Genomic DNA, 19,629 nt, shown 5'->3' with positions numbered 1-19,629 from the left:
ATCAGTCGGCACCACACCAGTGGCAGGGAGGAAGGCCAACACCAAAGCTAATGCTTTGCTGCAATGGCTCTCTGCTGGCAGGGCCAAGAGCAGTTGAGTTGCTGGTAACCAAAATGCTGTCAGAAAAACTGCTGTCAAATCAAAGTTGCTGTCGAGTCAAAACCCGCTGCTGGTAATTCAAGATTGCTCTGCTGCAAGTACTCCAGCAGCAACAGCAACAGCAACGGCAACCGTGCCAAGGACCCATTCCATTGGCTTGACGCAACTGCCTTACCAGCAAAAGTAATGACAGGAAGGGACAGGCAGCAGTGAGAGCAACTGCCGCCAACACCAGACTGAAAGGAAGGCACTCAGCTCAGCTGTTGTGTAAGACAGATTCTCTCCTTCCTTCACAACATCAACAGAAGTCACGCCACTGCCCTTAACAGCACTTGAACTTGCCTTCGCACCTCACTGGAACTTGCATTGACACACGTCCGGTCCCGCTACTTCCCACCTTCACTCCCCCAACATGACCACTTACCAGGTTACCTTATAACCCCCCAACATGAAGCAGCAAGAGCCTCAGCAGTCCCACCCCCATTCAGCCATCTGTTAGAGAGGGTAGTCGAGAAGACAATTTTTGTATGCAGAATCCAGGGGGGGGACTAACAGTGCCTGGAAGGGGTGTAATCAAGAGAACGTTCCTTCCCTACAAGCCTCCACCCCCCACACTCTGCCATCAAATAGGCGTGTCCCTATTCGTCTGCACCAAGCTTTGACGGAGTACAAACCTTCAAGTGTGATAAAAGAAAACCTCCGCAACCTCGCTTTCAAACCTCGGTGTTCTTCATCAGCGGCGAAGATTGCTCCATCCAAACATAAAAGTCTCCGCACAAGACAAGACCACCAATGATGAAACATCAGCATTCAGTACTGACCGAATAGAAGACCCACTCCAACGGCACTTATTACTGGGCTTAGAAATTGTAGGCCGCTGGTGTAACCATCCCAACATTGTCCTCATTGGCATCAACAAGTGGCTGTAGTGACTTTGTGTCAAGGGTTGGGGTTGCACAGCCGCTAGTCCCAAAACGGAACCCGCGCGCGATGGCTTACACAAGCAAAGCGAGACCCGATGCCTCACCCTGACCATCATATGTGTCCGAGATATGGAGCCTCGATGAGTGACTTCTTAGACAAGAAGGAAAAGTTTGTCCGTTTGACAAATATCTCGAAAGAAAACCCCTGCTAAACGGACACTTTGGTGAAGGTCCAGCGTCAACACCGAGGCCCGCCGTATGACCCAATGTGACACGCGTGCCTTATGGAAGTGAGGCAGTGAAGTCAAAAGGGAAACATGGGAACGGGCATGATCCGCTTGGGCAACGAAAGTAGACAAACCAAGGCCTCCATGCTCAAGTATAAACACCACCATGCCCACTGCATAGCTGCACCTGTTGCTGACTCCAGACCACACCACCGTATCCTGATATCACGCTTTGACCCCTTGAATCTTCAATACTCACCAAAGCTCCTTCCGCCCCTTCAGCAACACCCAAAATGCCTCCATCACCTAATCTCCTCCTCTCCCAACCCCTAACCCTCCCCGTCTCCAACCTCACCATCCCCAATCGCCTCGCCAAAGCCTCCATGTTCGAAGACTGCGCCGATCCCACCACCAACCTCCCCTCCCCCCAATTAAAAGCCATCTCCTCCTCCTGGTCCACCGGCTCCTGGGGCCTCATCCTCACCGGCTCGGTAGCCATCGACCCCCTCCAAGTCACCACCAACGCCGTTCTTGCCAACCAACCCAACCTCCCCGAAGAAACCCTCCTCTCCTCCCTCCAATCCTGGGCAGCTTCCTTCCGCCCCCCTGCCTCCTCCAACACCCCCCCATCCCCAGTAATAGTCCAACTAATCCACCCGGGCAAACAACTCCTCCGCTTCGCCTCCAAAGCCCGCTCCATGTTCGAACCCCCCTTGGCCCCCTCCCCCATTCCCCTCGACCTAGGCCCCGGCCTCCTCCCAAAGATAGCCCGCACCCTCCTCTTCGCCCACCCCCGAGAAATGACCATCCCCGAAATCCAATCCCTCATCACCAAGCACGCCCACTCCGCCCTCATCCTCGCCAAAGCCGGCTTCAACGGCGTCCAGATCCACGCCGCCCACGGCTTCCTCCTCACGCAGTTCCTTTCCCCTCATTCCAACAAGCGAACCGATGCCTACGGTGGCACAGCTGCCAAGCGAGCCCGCGTCATCCTCGAGATCATCGCTGCCGTGAGGGAAGCCACCAAAGAATACAAAGGGTTCGTCGTAGGCCTCAAGCTAAACAGCGTGGATCACCAGCAAACCGACAGGCAAGGCAAAGAAGACAGCATCGAGCAGCTCCAACTCCTGGCAAAGACAGAGCTGGATTTTGTCGAGATCAGCGGGGGCAGTTTTGAGGATATCAAACCGAGGGAGATGCTCGCCGAGAGCACCAAGAAAAGAGAGGCGTTCTTTCTCGAGTTTGCCAGAGTAGCTAAGCGGGAGTTGGCCGGGATTCCATTGATGGTTACGGGCGGCTTCACCACCAGGCTTGGGATGGAGGAGGCGCTCAGGAGGGGTGATTGCGATATGGTTGGGTTGGCAAGGCCCTCGATTTTCGACCCTTTGCTTCCGAGGAATGTCCTCTTGAACCCAGAGGTCAAAGATGAGGATGCCAAGGTGACCCGTGTCAATGTTCCGGTGCCTTGGTTGTTGCAAAAGATTCCGCTCAAGCTGGTTGGGGCTGGTGTGGATGGTGTAAGTGGTTCCTTCAGCCAATGACCCCCTTTATCTCCCTGATCGTGACGACTGACATTTGACAGCAATTCCACGCCAAGAAACTGCAAGCACTCGGAAGCACCGAGAACAAGAAGGCTTGATAGGACATACCAGAGACCATTGCAGGAATAATTGGAAGTTGTGGAAGGTGCAAGCCAGCTAGCCGAGTGGCGCACCTGGGTTTGTAATGGGTGTTAGAGCAGACGAATAGAAGAAAACCTGTATGCAGATACTTACGTATGAGGATAGAGAGACGGAAAGTGTTTACCCTTTTACACCATGGCTTGAGTCCTCGTGTCAATGCTTGCGGCTGGGCCAGTCTGAGCTGTAGATGACAGCAGCGTACCCAATATTTGTCCTTCAAGCCCTGTCCTCTCGGTGCATGCAGAAACCGCGCAGAAGAGACAAGACGATTGGTGCGTTCACGCGACGGTCTAAGATGATTGGTCTGTCGAGCCGACACTTCAACCACCAGGACCATGAGGGGTCAGCTCTGTGAGAACGAGGCTGAATAGTCACACCCCCAACCCCGCAAGCACACCTTCGCCAACGAAGAAGGGACGACATGTGAAGAGAAGATGATAAGATAAAAATGGGTCGCCTCTTGAATCTGTAGGTAACCTGATGACCCGACTTCCATCACGCCATTGTCACTTACCAACACCCTCGCCGAAGTTCCAACTCGGGTACACGCTTACATCGCGTCGGCAAGACCAAGAAGATGTCTATGTCCTCCGCTGAACCGAGAACCGGGACGAGATCCAAGAACGGTAAGCATCCCCCGTGGGGTTGGGTAGCCACTTGACTGACCGAGCATCAATGCAAGGCTGCTTGACGTGCCGTGCTAGACATGTCAAATGCGATGAGCGACACCCTGATTGCTTGAAGTGTGTCAAGCAAAAGGCCGGGTGTGAATGGCCTCCTCCTCCGGAACTACAGACCCACCAGCCAGGGCAAGACATCCCGCAAGCTGAAAGTCGGTCTCTTAGACGTTTAGCTCCCGCCGTCAACGACACACATGACCAACTCATTCAGGCTCAAGCATCCACTTGGACGCCGGACGTTGACTTGTCGATGAGCGACCTGCCCATAATCCCAGGCTTCAGCTTTCTCACGGGCCTAGGCTGCTCGGACTTCATGCCATGGTTTCCTGTCCCGTATCCCGAACCAACATTGGATATGCACATCAGCTCCGATGCCCTTCTCGCCCCTCTGCCTTTGGGCGTATCCCCGTCCCAAGCGGAGCGCGAGGCTTTGGCATGGTACCGTAGCAGCGCGACGTTTGGGTTTGGGAGCGCGAAGAATCCCAACTGGTCTACTCATGCTATTGTGTGGGAGACGGCCCGCGAAAGCAAAGCTATCTTGCATCTCCTCCTGGCAGCAACACAGAACGAAATGGCGTGGCGAGCAGGATCCCAAGGCGCCCTGTTTGCCCGCGCCGATGAAAACTATCGTCTCGGGCATCAGCAGCTGGAGGCAGAGATCCGAAGTCGCGAAATCGACCCCCTGAATGCCATGTCCTGTTTTTGGTTCCTTTACCTGCATCAGAAGCGTCGCCATGCTGCAGGAAACCGCATGCTGATGAGTGAGCTCAGCAAGATGATGGAGGAGTACTTGACGGCTTTCAACCTCCACCAAATGTTGACTTCTGCAGATGCGGAGAATCCGGCCTGGCCGGAGTCGAAAAAGGCACTGTTGGCTCGTCTTATGGTTTGGCTTTTTTGGATTGATGCACAAGCAGCCACACAAGGAGAAGGTGGGAGGATTGCCAGGCTTCTAACTTCGTCAGCTTCTCGGCAAGCTTTGGTAAATCTGTACAAGATTTCAAGAACCACTCTGGAATCGTTCTGGGCCGAGAGGTATCCCGATGACGAGGTTGTGGACGACATGAAGAACTCCAGCGCTCTTGACATGATCCACGACACCTGGGTCCTCGTGCAGGAGGTCAATAACGCTGCCGATGAACAGCTGCCCCTGGATACAAAGGCCAGCGACGAAATCCTGAGCAAGATACAGGCCTTGCAGTGTGAGCCAGGTCCTCTTCGCGTTCTACGCCTAACCGCTTCAAATGCTGCGCTCCGAGATCGTGTGATGTTGAACGCAGATTGGGCTGGAGTGAACTTTTATACACTCCGTATCTACCACTTCCGATGCAGTTTGACTGAGGAACATCTGGCCTTTTCTCCACCCCAGCCCCAGACTGTCAAGATTGCCGACGTCGTTGATTCTTTGTTGCTCCTCATCCAGAAAAGCTTGGCCACCGGCAGAGAAGACCAGCCAGATCGCATGCAATGGCCGCTGTTCTGGGCGGGGATCGAGACGATAGATCCGTTCAAGCGAATCTGGGCGTTGGGGGAACTCAAAGATGAAGGTCTTGTTCAAGCAATGCGTTGTGTGTTGCTGCTTCAAGAGGGTGGGTCAAGGGTTGGAATGGCCAAGATTCGTGACATCTTTCAAGCCTCGTGTCTCGGCGTACCAGTTGCTGGTTTCGGCGGCATGTGGGGGATGCGGAGGTGACTGCGTACCTGGCGTCGAGTTCACGATTGGCTCCTTCGTCTCGGTATATCCAATGAGATCATTTGCTCTCAGGTATCGGCAGAGTAGCGTGAGTAGGTAATTGAACGAAGGGCCGTCTCGATGAAATTGAACACACTCTCGCACCATTGGTTGAAGTGACCAAAACCATCAAAGAACGGTGGGGTTGTCGTGGCGGGGAGCGCCAAGGGCAAATCATCCAATGCCATCATCAGCCGGACCGATCTTTGTGATGCTGAGAGTTGAGCCGTTCGCAGAGACCTTGGCGGACCGTTTTGAGGATATTCGGCGTTGTGGTCTGTCCAAAACCTGATATAAGACGGTTGCCCAACTTGAGTTCTTCTCCTGGCTGGCATCATCCATCACCAATCCCTTTCAAAGTCCTCATCAACATCCTCACCAACATGGCTCAACAGTGGACGTCCGTGATCGAAAATGAGATACAGGCTAGAAACGCCGAGATATCATCCATCAACCACCAAATACACTCCAACCCCGAGCTGGCATATGAAGAGTTCAAGGCACACGAAGCCTTCGTCACCATCCTGACCTCACTGGGCTTCAAGGTGACGCCCCATGCCTTTGGGCTCGAGACATCATTCTCTGCCGAGTTCGGCTCTGGTGGCCGTCTTGTCGTCTTCAATGCCGAGTATGACGCCCTTCCTGGCATCGGCCACGCCTGTGGACACAACTTGATTGCCTCAGCATCGCTCGCCTCGTTCCTTGGCGTTGCGGCCGCTCTCAAGGCATCCGGCCTGCCAGGTCGTGTTCGTCTCCTGGGGACTCCTGCCGAGGAAGGAGGTGGTGGTAAATTGAAGTTGATCGCAGCCGGCGCTTACAAGGGAGCTTCGGCAGCGTTGATGGTCCATCCAGGGCCAGGCCACAACCTCCCGTCCCACATCCGGGGCGTCTCTTTTGTGCGCATGCTGGCCAACGTCAAGTTCCGTGTCCACTTCACCGGCAAGGAGTCGCACGCGGCCATCGCGCCCTGGGACGGAGTCAACGCACTCGATGCTGTGTGCCTCTCGTACAATGCCATCAGCATGCTGCGCCAGCAAATTCGCCCGTACGATCGCATCCACGGTATCTTCAGATCGGCCGGTGACCGGCCCAACGTCACACCGGGGAACTGCTGTGTCGAATACTACATCCGCAGCCAAACACGCGCGCAGGCGGAGGCGCTGTGGCAGCGAGTGCTGAAGTGTTTTGAGGGCGCTGCGCTCGCAACCGGCTGCCAGATGCACACGGAGCCCCTCAACTCGTATGCCGACGTTCGACCAAGCGCATCGCTGTGCAAGGCATATGTCGAGGCGATGCCGGAGGGAACGGTCTCTTATGACGAGCCAAAGGATATTCTAGCTGGTAGCACCGACATGGGCGACGTCTGCTACGAGTGCCCCGGGTTCCACGGTGTTTTCGGAATCGGCACGGAGGAGGGCTCGCCGAACCACACCAAGGGATTTACGAGGGCCGCCGCAACGGAGGACGCGTTTGCGAGAGCGGTGGAGTGCGGGAAAGGCATGGCTCTAGTGGGGTGGAAGGTCTTGACCGATGATGTGTTTGCAGACGAGATGCAAAAGGAGTGGGAGGCCGACATGAAGCTCGCTGCCCAGGGAAAATAATTGCGCTGTTATTATTAATTGCCAACCTGAGTTAATGAAGCCTCAAAAGCTTGTCTGTTGTGCCCTGATTGTCCGGATGGCTGTGTAACGGTGCCAAGAGATGAACAGTGGCCCCCCCCCCCCCCCCCCGGCCGCTGCAGAGTACCTTTGGCGAAGCTGACGGTACCTGCGCAATGTTACCAGTAAGCCCCGAATGGCAATCTCTGTGCGACTCACACCAACATCTTGAGCAAAATGTGTGAAACAACTGGCGATGTTTTTCCATCTCCCAAGATGTCGACTCGAGGAAACATGAGGAACATGCCCACTTGGACAAGCCAGTATGTCCCGGCGCCCAGGCTTGGCCAAAAGCAGTTAGATTGAGACCCACAGAATTGCTTGCTTGGCCAATCACGCATCCCAATGCCGAGGAGCGAGTACCCGACTGCATGGGTGAAGCAGTTACAGGTCGATATGAGCGCCGAGTTGTCCAAGGAAATCCAAGCAACTTGGTCAAGATTCCGATGCCGAAGAGGCCGGATCGAAAAGCCCATCCCTTTTTTTCCAAGAAGGATCAAATTCTCATGCTCCCTTTATAACGTTAAACTTCTGGCCACCGCGGCTGGCACCTGAAAGCCCTGTTCCTGTTCCTGTTCCTGTTCCTGTTCCTGTTCTCGGTTGCACCTTCATTGTCCGTCGCCCGCCACGAACCCCACGATAACAGTAACGTCATCGCCCGCATTCATCTGATCTTTTCGACACCGGTGATCCGTGCATTCGTGCCAAAGTTGCGCAAGTTCGTCCACAGTGAAGCGGTCTTCCAGGGAGCTGCTTGTCCTGCCGAAGCCGAGTCCTCGCCATGACTTTTGCTACCCAAGCGGGGAGCATTGGCTCCTCGTCTCTGTTGCGTTATGTCCCTCGAATCTCTCCTTCGATCGCCAGGATCACAATAGCCGCCGCACTTCTCCCAATGGCGCTATCGCATGGAAATCACGGCGGGGACAACATCCCGGAAGGGTCAACCATATCGCTGGATCCAATCGTATGTTGGACATGAGTTCTGGGCAGCATTGGAATCCAGGGCATCGAGTCTTGCTGACAACATACCAGGACACAACACTATGGATACACATATTTTTACAGACGTTTACCTTTGGGATACTGTTTCCCTTGGGGATGGTGCTTGGGGTAAGTCAACGGCGTAGCAGGGGTTGTCATCGACATCTCGAAGCGAAGAGCAGGGGCTGACAATGGCGCGCACACCCAGATCGTCAAAAGCCGTTGGCACGTCCCACTACAAGTTGGCAGCACCGTACTGGCATTGCTAGGCTACGTCCTCGGCCATCTCCACAAGGGCCGCGAATTTAACCCGGAAAACGCCCACGCAAAGGCCGCGACACCGTTGTTCTTTCTTCTGGTTGCTCAGATTGTCTTGGGCGTCTACTTGAAGCTACATCTCGAGCGGGGCATCCACGGCCGTATCCGTCCCTTCATTCGCATTCTTCACAGCGTCAACGGAAAAGCATTCCCGCTGCTATCATGGGTTCAGATGCTGTTTGGAGGTATCACTCTACTGGGCTTTTGCCAGGGTGATCACCTGGGACAATGTGCCGCTCACTTCATCATGGGCAGTGCCTTCATCGCATATGGCGTCCTCCTTACCATCGTGCTGCTCGTTGGTCAGGTTTGGCTCCGTCGGACTGGCCGCAGCCAAGAGTTCTTCGACAGCGCCGTTATTGCTGCATGGGGTTGTGTCAACACCTTTACTGAGCACAGATGGGGAACCGAATGGGTCAGGAATGACTGGCAGCACACGACCATGGGCATCATTTGGTGGAGCGCCGGCCTTGCTGGAGTTTGGCTGAGCAAGGGCCGAGACGGCACCCCCAAGCGCAACTTCGTCCCTGGCTTTGTCATCTTCATTACAGGATGGGCCATGTCGGCGCATCCTCAGGAGCTGATGACGAGTGCGATGACACACGCGGCATTTGGGTATACATTGATGGCCGTTGGTGTCACTCGCATCATCGAAATCTCTTTTGTGCTCAGGGACAAGGCAGGCGTATCAGAGGACGGGACACAGATCAACAGCTTCCAATACGTTCCTGTTTTTGTAAGTCTTTGCTAACCGGCTACTTCAATGTGTTGCTAACACACAAATACAGCTTCTCTACGCCTCAGGCTTCCTGTTTATGGGCGCTACCGAAGAACAAATGGCATTCATTGCCGGTTCCGGAATGGACGCCGTGGCGTACATTTTGATCATGTACAGCTTGGCCTTCCTGGTGTTTTTGGTCGTCATGATGTTCACCAACGTCTACGACCGTGCCGCCAACCCCCCGTCCATGATTTCCCTCAACGGCCACGCTCGCAGTAGTGACGAGGCTCAGGTGCAGGATGCCAGCGAGTTTGAGCTTGATGGTCTCATGACAGACGACGAAGATGACGACAAAGCAGCAAGCAGGAAGCTACTAAAGAACGAAGGCAGCCAACAGAATGGGTTCGCAAGCCCAAGTGCCATTGCGCGCAACGATGAGCGGTTGGCATAGACAAAAGCAGAAACGGACGGGCATCATTAGCATTTACATCGGATTTGGCTGTTTTGGAGTTTGTGGGGGTGGGTATACAACAAGGTGTGTAAGTCTTTTCTGGAGCATGGTTGGATCGGAGATTTTCCCACTCAGGAGTTGTTGGATTACTCTTCCTCTAGTTGTAGTTGGAAACAAACTACAGAATTTCCTCGGAGATGAACTACTTTTGTCCATGTGTTCTCATGTTACCGGCCGGTGCCCAAAGAGGAACTATTCCGAGAGAGCATCGCCCATTATTGAACAGCCAATTAAGTGACGTCAGATTGGTTCTCAACCGCGCTTTCCATTGGAGCTCACGACGCCTTTCGGGTGACAGCCTTTGCCTGCCGGGCGTATCAAGCGTATTCACGATAGATCACCCACACTTTAGGAGGTAATACAAACTGCATCTCTTAACCAACACGTTATCTCCTAAGTGGGCTATATATTGACCTGCCCCCGCACCTGTCACCGCCATCCTGTCCCACCATCAAACAACCCAACCCATCAGCACCACTATGGAGTCCAACACCGATACCATCACCCTCACAGCCCAATGCCACTGCCGCGCCCTGACCTTCACCTCCAAACCCATCCCCACCACCTCCCTCCCTCTCAAAGCAACAAACTGCCACTGCAACTCCTGTCGGCACCTCACCGGCTCCCTGCGCGGCTCCACCGACATCCTCTGGCCCGGGCCCCCTCCCCAACCCTCTGACAACCTCAAACAATATGCCTTCTCCCCCCGCTTAAACATCTACTTTTGCAGTCACTGCTCCACCACCCTCTTCTGGGAAGACAACTCCACCCCCGGCGTCACCAATTACCTCGCCTTCACCGGCGTCCTCACCCCTTCCTCCCCACTGCCACTAGGCCAAAACCTCATAGAATGGGACGCTCACATGTTCCTAGCCGACACCATCGACGGCGGGGCAGTCCCCTGGCTCAACGGTCTCAACCCTCCCTCCGCCGCCAAACCCCGACGCTGGCTAGGCTGGAGAGAAAAGTCTAAAGAAATCACCTCGGAGGGATACTGGCCCGAGGATAAAAACATACTCCTTTCCCATGCTGACAACCTCCTCCACCTTCCCGAAAAAGAGGGCAACATCCCCCTCAAATGCCACTGCGGCGGCGTCGACTTCGTCCTCAAAGCCGGCAATGCCCAAAGGGACTTGAAAGAACGCCAGTCAAAGGGGGGGCAACTGCCTTGGTTCGTCGATCCAGAGAGTTACAAACTCCTCGGCTCACTCGACGGCTGCTCCGACTGCCGCCTCGTCTCCGGAACCGAGATCTTTGCCTGGACCTTTGCAGAGCTAAAACACATCACCTTTGCCTCTGATCCCACCTCCCCCCTTCCCCTCGACACCACCGCCCTCCAATCCGCCATTGGAACCGACCCCAGACTCGGCACATTATCCCTCTACCCCAGCTCCCAAGGCGTCCAGCGCTACCACTGCAGCACTTGCTCAGCCGTGGTCTTTTACGCCTGCGACTCCCGCCCAGACATGGTCGACATCGCCCCCGGCCTCCTGCATGCCCCTGAAGGCGCAAGAGCAGAGCGCGTCATCTCTTGGTCGTGGGGTGGAAAACTCGGATTCGGATCAGACATGGCTGGCACCTGGAGGGAGCACCTTCCTGCCGCGGTGGAAGAAGAAACGGAGCAGTTCAGGTTGGCGAGGAGATTCCCAAAGAACTTTAGGCGGGTTGTCAAGGAGCAAGGAGCTGCTCAAGCTGTGCCAGGGGGTTCTGGGCAGGTGTAGTAAACACGATCTATATTGCCCTCGAGATTTGCAGCTGGCTGCTGGGGAGATCCATCCACTTTCATGCCCATATTTTGCCTATTCTGTCGTCCTGCTCTTGAATTGTGCCCTCGTTTTTCTAGCTGGATTTTGATCCCATCTTCCCCAACACTCCGACAGCCCGCGTTCGCTTAGGTGACAAAGCAGCCGGGGAGGTCTGTTCCCTAAAGCCGAATCCTTCTCTGTTAGCAATTCAGTGTAGTTATTTGGGCGATGCAGCGAACACTACATCAATCCCATCAACAGGCCTCAAACGCTGGCACGGCGCCATCCCCTAGTAAACCCGCGATCTAGACTGTTTCCGGGCTGTCAAGATGGCGCCCGTCTTGGCCTAACGCTTGTTGTTGTCCCTCGATCGAGTGGGAGTTTCCGACGGAAACTAGAACGCAGTTGCTTGGCGAGTGGCGACTAGAAATGTTTCGGACGTTCGAGGCTGCGAGTCATGCCGATCCCATAGAGACAGCTCTAAAAGGAACTGAATGCCATTCCTTTTTAGCGTAGACCCCCAAAGTAGTAGCTGTCGGGCCTCGTTGGCAAGGCTCGTGAGCCTCGCCCGACTCATCCGAAAGTCTGGACGGATGGGAGATCGCCAAGGAGATAATGTTTGCAATAACTGTCGAGCTGGGTGTGTGGGATTCGTTCTCGTCGATTCGGTACGTTGTTTTGATCGTTTGAAAAGCCGGCAGTGTGCAAGAGACAGGTGGACGTCTGCTTATGGGCACTCGAGTCGCTCGTTCCTGATGGCCGACTCTTGGGCGCGAATGGTCGTGCATGACAAGTCGATTAGCCAGTTCTTCAGCAGGCTTACGAGTTTGCTTGTATTGCATGGACAACACAGCTATACTGAGGCTGGAGCTGTCAATGAGTTCGTCGAGTCAAGGAAAACTCGTTGCTCACCGCGAAAGCCGTAGTTGACGAGAGTCTGAGCAAATTTTCGTTCCAAAAGTCCGGTTGGTTCGCAGAAGCGATGGCTCCCTGACACACGGTTGATTTCTCCTTGCAACATGCCCGCCATACCTCAGACCCAATACATGAAGCGTCACTATGGTTCCTTGCTGAGAGCTCCACAACCAGGGATGATGCTGACTCGTTGTAGTAGTGTCGAAATCAGATGGGGACCAGCGTCCAGGCCTAAAGAGAAAGACATGGGTACCCTCGGCAACTTCTTCCGATCGTGCGCGGCGGGGGCTTCCATCGTGGAGAAGAAGCTTCGGTCGAATGGGCGAGAAGATAAGAAAAAGAGATGGAGGTGGACATCAGACGGCTACCGCAATTTTTCGTATTTAGATACAGACGGATGAGAGCGTGCGGCATCAATGATGGAATGCGGGCGTCAATGTCTCGACTAGAGCCCGTAATTCTCGAAACATAACCATTGTCGTGTGCCTTTCGTGGTCGAGGTGGTCGAGGTAGCAAAGGAGTCGAGACAGGCGGAAAGATGAAGAGAAAGCAGAGGGAGGAGGCTCTGCAGGTGCGGTGGGGTGCTGACGAGGTAGGTAGGTGATATACCACGGATGCCGTATCAGCCTGTGCGTCGGAAAATCCTCCGCACAGTGTTTGCGGCTTGTGTCCAGCCACCAAGTGTGTTGTTCCACATCGTAAATGGATATATAGCAAGACAGGCATTGAAAGGGGACTATCAACATGGAGCCCTGGGGAGTCCCAAGACTTCAGGGATTGGCATGCCGGTCTTGAGCAAGTTGTCAACTGCACCGCGAGTCATCAAGTAGTTTGCTTCCTACAGGTACCCGGCGTCATGCCTGTTGTGACCTTCACCGCAGGAAATCCCCATGAGACGTGGCTGGATATCCTGTCAGCGTCGAACCAAGGGCCAGTAAAGCTAAGAACAGCATGTACTCTCCGAGTTGCTCGCCCACCTCGCCTCCATCTTACTCGAAGCAATTGCACTACACACCGTTGCCAATAATGCTGCCGGCCGGCTCAGGGGATGACTGGGGCATCGTGGGGGGCTAACCTAGTGTAGCTCAGGCTTGGGTGAAGATCCAAATCCGATCCAACAGGAAGACTTACCGCAGCCGCTGCTCGGCTCCACTGTCTAAGTGACAGTCGAATGACAGGGTAGGTAATCGGTGGAAGGCCAGACATGTCAGGTAATCCTATTCAACGGGGAGATGCCCCGGACTCAAGAACTGAGGTGGTCCAGAATCAGAATAAGGGGGGGGGGGTGCGACGTGCGCCATCTCAAACCGCTCAGGCAGCGTGATGTGGGGTGGCTGGCTGGACTTTGTGACTTGACCGTGACAAACGCGACTATCCTTGGTTGGAACAGCTAGTCTCCTCTTGATCCGCGGAGGTAGGGTACTCTGTGGCCCTTCAATGCTCGTACTCGATGCCGGACACCCACTCGACATGTTCTCTACAGTCCTGTCACTTGGGATCAGCCTTTGGCACCCAGCTACCATGGAACCGGTGACAGATTAGGTACCTATCCAGCTTTATCTTGGCGGCGATGGCACGCAATACGTGATGTCTGGTTGCATGCGGGTTTGGAAAGGGCAAGCGGTTCGTCATCAAGTGCACTGCCCAGACAGTACCACACATCCACGATGAGCTATTTTCTTGGTATAAACTTGAATGCGTATCTACTGAACAATCCTGATCAAGTATAGTGAGAATGGGAGTTGATGGTGTTGGTGCTTAACACCCGTTTGCCGCCGGACTTTGTCCACGCATCCGTCTTGGGCTTCCTTGGGGAGGCAAAAGACAGCGATGAGCTGAACAGATACGTGTCCACGGACCTCGGCACCGAATCGGACTCGGACAACACAGTCGTATACACACTCTTCTCCAGGTCTAATGTCTTCAATGGTTCGGGTACTAAGTGATACTAGTTCGATATTCGTGACATCCAGTGAGCGATTGTTCGCGGAACTGTTGCTTAGCTGAGAGGACGCCGGTTGGGAGATCAGCCCGTGGGCGCCTGTCGAAGTGTTCACTACTCGATATGGTCGAAGCATGGTGTGATGCCCGGATATATGCGGCAGAATACCTTCTACCCGAAGCAGTCGATTGATTCTGGTCTACGACCCGTGGCAAGAGGAGTTACAAATGCTGTTTCTCCTGATAACTGACTGCGGCAGCATTCGACAGATGATCAAGGGAGAGGCAATGAAAAATAAACCGGTACCACCCGTAGGAGATTGTGATGAGGCATACCATTGGTATGCTCGGTAAACCGACCATCGAGGTATTGAAACAGCCTCCGACACATTCTCTAGTTGTATGGTCATGCCAATCAGGCCGAAAATGGGCCGGGGGTGATCAGTAGCAAAGTCAAGATGGGTGAGTGCTGCCAGACTCGCGAAAGAGGGCGGCTGCCCTCCTGCCCCAAAGTTCTGACATCAGTTCCATCTGCCTAACCTGGATGGAGGCCCCCGCATTGATGCAAGTATATCTGAAAGAAGAAGCTCGAGCCTAATGTGATGCTGTTGTCAGCGGAGCCATGTCCGAGATGCTTGGTCTGTCACTTTGCCCTGGTACTAGGGTACCCACCTCTTCGTGGACACCAGGTCTTCAGTTAAGACATCCACTGTTACATTTTATGGCGGAATTTCATGGTTGACAGCCGCCGTGCTTGCAGATTATGGTGACTCTTTTGGTACCTGCCCGTGTTCGGCTCCCCAATCACAGTATCCACCATCGTGTCAATCACCCAGTAATAGGGGCTACGGACACTGAAGCGTGGGGTGTCTTGTACCCATCCATGTCTTGGACACATACAATTGACCAGCTGCTTTCCGAGACTTCGGCCCGTTCTGACAGGAGGCGTTTCCCCTCCGGATTCTGAACTTTTGTGTGGATGTGATCAGGCTATGCTTGCATGCAGTTGGCATGCTCGCATCCCTACCTGATGACGGATGTTTGACTGCCTGTGATGGCCGAGACATTACGGAAAGCTGCGATGAACAGGGGACCATTTTTAATTCGAAAAGTACTCGACGAGACATCCTAAGGCTCATGAAACTAGCAATCGCCATCAGGCTAGACTTTTGGCTCATTGTAACCTCATATATTTGGCCACTGCGTTGTCCTCCATAGATACCCACATTCTGAGACAAAGTTTCTGGCCACCACTACCCAAAAAAATTCCACATAATGATAGGCCTGCACTAAAATGGGTGCAAAGGCGTTGGCTTGTGAAACAACCAGAGGCCAACGCAGATAGTCCGGGTTAGATTGAAGATAAGGTTGCGAGAGTGTTGCTGGCAGCAGCTCAACTTCGAAGTTGCTCAAAATCAAAGCCAACTTGAGGCTGGCAAAGGGAGATTGTGGCAGTGAGCGTCCTGGCAACGAAGGAATCATGCGGTGCCGTCTCCGTTGACATCATCGTTGTCGTCCAGGGGAAAAGCAGCAGAACCAGCCGTGTATCGAGGTGCTTTGTATTCTAAAGCTGGAGCAACAGGATATCGGCCCTCCCCATTCCTGGGCCCAAATGCTGCCTCCCAGGGGACACGCATAGACTCTGGAACGGGGTGCGCCAGTGCTGTATTACGCAGGTACAATCTGACCAGATGTCGTCCTTGGCCTTGTCCGGGATCGCTGTAGGCATCGCGAGCATGCAAATGGGCAAAGTTGTTGAGCAAGACGATGTCGCCAGCCTTTGTGTCTAGGCGAAGACGATACTTTGAGGCGACTTGGTTGAGGATGCGGAGGGTCTCGAGCTGAGTTGGTGTGAGGGGCGGAATTGGCGAAGTGCCATCGGTTCTTGTCGTAGATGGGTGCACACCAAGTCTCCCAGGGTCAACGCTCAGAATGATGTGGTTGTTCTCAGGGTCCATGTGCAGGAGTGGCGCCAGAATGTAGCGGGGGATCGGATTGCCTGAGCTAATAAGCGGGAAATATAATTAGCGATGGCTCAGTGCGCATGTGAAATGTGACAAAATTGTGCCAACCGACATTTGGATTGGCCACGCAGCTTCTTGAAGGGCTTGGATGACGTGTGGGTATAGCGCCTCAAGCTCCTTTACAATTGTGAGCGATGAAGCTATAAATGTGTCCCCACCATGCTCGGCGAGGGAGCGGACGTGAAGCGCGAGGATGTCGACTCCGATATCACAGTGCCAACTTAGGCCTTTGGTGGTATGAATACCATGACGGAGCTCAGGGGGTGTCTTCCAGTCTTTGGAGGCTGTGATGTGGGCTATGTGGGCGAGGCAGGTATCAGTTCAGTTCATCACATTGTTTTGATTCCAAAACATACTCAACATGTTCCCCTTCTTGTCCTGAAACCCTCTCTGATCCCCAATATACGCAGCAATCCCGAGGTAGATCATCAGGTTGTCCTCGACTGAATACTGTTGGGGATCGAGGCCCCTGAGGATGACAAATCCGCGGCCTCGATGAACCTCGTGGCAGGCTTGCTCCAGTTGCGCCTCGAGGGTTGGAAGGTGGAAATTATGACGACTGACTTCGTGACCATCAAGCTCAAGCTCTGCTTATTCGTCAGCAAATGAAAGCATCACCCAACACAGAACGGGGGCACATCACTGACCTTTGAACCTTTGCAGTCCCTCTTGCACCTCTTGAACACCCCGAGGACCAAGGTCAACAACATAACTGTCCGAGGAAATGGCTTCAGGCACCCAAGCCATGGCGTGGTGCTCCAACCATCCCAGGCCTGCACGAGATTGCCCAAACAAGCTGCTAACTTGATCCATTGGTAGTTTGAGAGAATATGTGCTGTATTCCTGGCTTTTCCAGTAGAGTGAGAGAGAATAAATCTGTTCTAAGCCCAGGGCTGACATTGGGTTCCACCGAGGACGGAGAGGAGCCATTATTATACCTAGTCGAGCCCAACCTCGCCGGGTGGACGATCGCTCTTCCACGACATGGGCTGGTCACCCACATCCAGCCCATATTCGGACAACGGCTCATGGGGTCGGTAGTGGGGGACGATTGGACAGGTGTTTCGCTCAGGCAGGTTGGCGGCAGCGATGTTGAGTGGTGTGCCGAAGTTGTGTGTGCTGTTGAGCTGTCGGACCTTGCATCAGCATGATCAGCTCGTCATGTCCAATGCCTATCATGGCCAACCATGGAGGGCGTTCAAGGGAAGACATAGGCCCGCCAGAAGCGCGGTATTTTCCTAAAAGGTGGCATGTACTTGGGCTCCGCCAAGGACAAAACTGCAAACCGGTTCGGAGATATAGAACGAAAGCAAAAGGGGTCCTGGTGAGGTTGGTCGTACGGTAAAGAGCCGCCTACCCGGAATTGTCCATGTTGTATGATACTCATCAAGGCCGTGCTGTCCTCGGATCAAGTCATTATGTTAGCAGCATTAGCATTATATCGCTCATCGGGCGTTAACCTCCCATCCTCAAGGAAAAGGCATCGAAGGCCTGGGGACACATACATCTGTCGACAAATTCTGTTTGGAGTCTCATAGGGCGTACGCAGGGGAGCTTAGGCCCGCTCACGGGAGAGAAGAACCTGGCGGCCCAATTAGACGAGATTGGGGGGTCCCCTCCAATTTCCGGGCGGATAGAGCAGACTAAACCAAGTTCACTAGTGATAGATGGAAACATTTCTCGACTAAAGTACAACAGGCTAGGAACGGACCGTCCGGGCCCCGGGATGGTTCCGCTGTCATAGTCGTGTCCGAGCGTTTGGTAGTATTCCGGAAACGGGACTCAGGGATTCATAGAAAGGGTTTTCTGTAGCACCCGTCAATATGAGGCTCTTGATGAGCAAGTGACGATGATCAGGTCTGAGTGTGAAATGATCGAGAAAAGTTGATTGGCTGACCACTGTGGCCAGAAATGTGATTTATGACGCACCAATGAGAACGCGACTGTTTCTCCCTTGCTTCATCGGCAGAGTTCACGTCACACGAAGCGGAGGTCGGTACTGGGTTTCTGGGAGAATGAGCGGGATCGCAGATGCTGCTGCGAGATACATCCCATTTTCCGTATCGCTGGGACGGGACGAGCGACTCGATTCGAACAAAGGCGTAGATTGTGGGGAGAAAAGGGAGGAGCCAAGGAGTGATGGGTGATGATGATGGGAGAAAATCTCCAACTGCATCCAGTCCAGTGCAACAAAACCAAGATGTGGCTGGCCTGTCAATGGCTGCCTGCATGATACATGCACTGTGTTCCCAATGGAGACCCCCCTGTCGTTGCTGCTGTGGCCTCTCTCAACAAGAGGAGGAGCCGTGGGAGCCCAGGCCTGGAATTCTCTGTCTCAAGACTTGCTAACCCCTCTTTTCCACAGTAGGCGAGCTGTTGGCTGCTGCAAGACATCTCACTGCCGATGATTGGACAGAGGTGGGAGACGACATCGATTTTGGGCCGTGGATCGTGACCGCAACACCTCTTCCCTCTGCCCTCATCACTATCACCTGTTCGCCATTTTCCCCCGTTTCATCCAAGATTGCCCCAAAGCCTTCATCTCCATCTCTGAGCCTTTCCTGTTCGCAGGACGGTCTAAGGTATCATCACACTTTTGTGGTCTGGAGCACAGCACCTGCCTCGCAGGGGACTGTCACCCCAGGGTCTTTTCTCCCCGGCCTCCACTTGGTGTTTCGAAACACAAGGATATCCCACCTCTCGACATCGTCGTACCCTGTCTCGCCCCCCCTCCCCTCCCCGCGGACAGCACGTAACCCAGTCCTGTTTGACCAACTGGGTTAGACACGGGGCAGGTCACACCAGAATTCTGGTGAAAGTCGGTATTTCCTTGGTGCGATTTTGCGTCTCACGACACGACCCTTTGGGCACCCCCTCACCAGGCAGTCCGCCAACCCACCAGCCGCAGTCTTCGAGTTCAAAGTTCCCACGGGTGTGGATGCATGCTGACGGCGCATCTGCAACCCATCCAGGGGTTTTGTTGCACTCGACGAGAAGCCAGGCTTGTGCTGCTGTCTTGCTTAACAGGTTGTGAAAGCGGGCCGGTGTTGCACAGCGTTCGAATTGAATCCGGCCAAGTCTCGCCCTCTTGACATCTCGCCGGTCTCGCTTGCAGTGGCATTTCTCGTGCCGACCAATCCTTTCCGAGCGCAGTCCCTCCACCATCCGGCCCGGTCTCAGTTGGTTGTTCTTGCGTCTACTAGACTGTTGCCCGTGTTGCCCGATCTGTCTGACACCACATTTGCAACCGGCTTCTCGTGGTGGCAGCAAATTCTGGGATCAAAGGCTCCGGACCACGGCACCCATAGCCTTGGCAAGATCTTGCTCCTGATCTTTCCTGGGCCATTGTGTGAGATCAGGTTGACTTGGCGAACCAATATTCTGATAGAACCGTTCTTTGTATCCCGAATCAAACTGGGGAAGCAAAAAACAGCGAGCGAGGGCACGTAGGTGAGGGGAGCAGGATGGAGAG

General features: G+C 54.1%; 6 protein-coding genes across 6 annotated transcripts; 5 read left to right on the top strand and 1 right to left on the bottom strand.

The window, feature by feature from the left end:
• Positions 1-1,542: 1,542 nt before the first annotated feature.
• PODANS_2_4270 (uncharacterized protein) lies at positions 1,543-2,790 on the top strand (the record flags this gene model as incomplete). Its single annotated transcript, XM_001911143.1, has 1 exon — positions 1,543-2,790. One exon carries the CDS (start codon positions 1,543-1,545, stop codon positions 2,788-2,790), a length of 1,248 nt encoding a protein of 415 aa, XP_001911178.1.
• Positions 2,791-3,508: 718 nt separating this feature from the next.
• Positions 3,509-5,304, top strand: PODANS_2_4260 (uncharacterized protein; the record flags this gene model as incomplete). The annotated part of the gene is made up of 2 exons (XM_001911142.1): positions 3,509-3,557; positions 3,614-5,304. 2 exons carry the CDS (start codon positions 3,509-3,511, stop codon positions 5,302-5,304), a joined length of 1,740 nt encoding a protein of 579 aa, XP_001911177.1.
• A 422-nt stretch (positions 5,305-5,726) lies between these two features.
• PODANS_2_4250 (uncharacterized protein) lies at positions 5,727-6,944 on the top strand (the record flags this gene model as incomplete). Its single annotated transcript, XM_001911141.1, has 1 exon — positions 5,727-6,944. One exon carries the CDS (start codon positions 5,727-5,729, stop codon positions 6,942-6,944), a length of 1,218 nt encoding a protein of 405 aa, XP_001911176.1.
• An 838-nt stretch (positions 6,945-7,782) lies between these two features.
• Positions 7,783-9,472, top strand: PODANS_2_4240 (uncharacterized protein; the record flags this gene model as incomplete). The annotated part of the gene is made up of 4 exons (XM_001911140.1): positions 7,783-7,965; positions 8,034-8,111; positions 8,191-9,036; positions 9,089-9,472. 4 exons carry the CDS (start codon positions 7,783-7,785, stop codon positions 9,470-9,472), a joined length of 1,491 nt encoding a protein of 496 aa, XP_001911175.1.
• A 539-nt stretch (positions 9,473-10,011) lies between these two features.
• Positions 10,012-11,253, top strand: PODANS_2_4230 (uncharacterized protein; the record flags this gene model as incomplete). The annotated part of the gene is made up of 1 exon (XM_001911139.1): positions 10,012-11,253. The coding sequence occupies one exon, from the start codon at positions 10,012-10,014 to the stop codon at positions 11,251-11,253; it is 1,242 nt and encodes a 413-aa protein (XP_001911174.1).
• A 4,358-nt stretch (positions 11,254-15,611) lies between these two features.
• PODANS_2_4220 (uncharacterized protein) lies at positions 15,612-17,087 on the bottom strand (the record flags this gene model as incomplete). The annotated part of the gene is made up of 4 exons (XM_001911138.1): positions 15,612-16,137; positions 16,210-16,453; positions 16,514-16,744; positions 16,805-17,087. The coding sequence occupies 4 exons, from the start codon at positions 17,085-17,087 to the stop codon at positions 15,612-15,614; spliced, it is 1,284 nt and encodes a 427-aa protein (XP_001911173.1).
• Between the last annotated feature and the right edge of the window lie 2,542 nt (positions 17,088-19,629).

Source organism: Podospora anserina, chromosome 2 (genome assembly GCF_000226545.1).
Source record: "Podospora anserina S mat+ genomic DNA chromosome 2, supercontig 2".
NCBI lineage: Eukaryota > Fungi > Ascomycota > Sordariomycetes > Sordariales > Podosporaceae > Podospora > Podospora anserina.
Note: the sequence above shows the minus strand (reverse complement) of the source record. Positions and strands in the feature narration are given on the sequence as shown.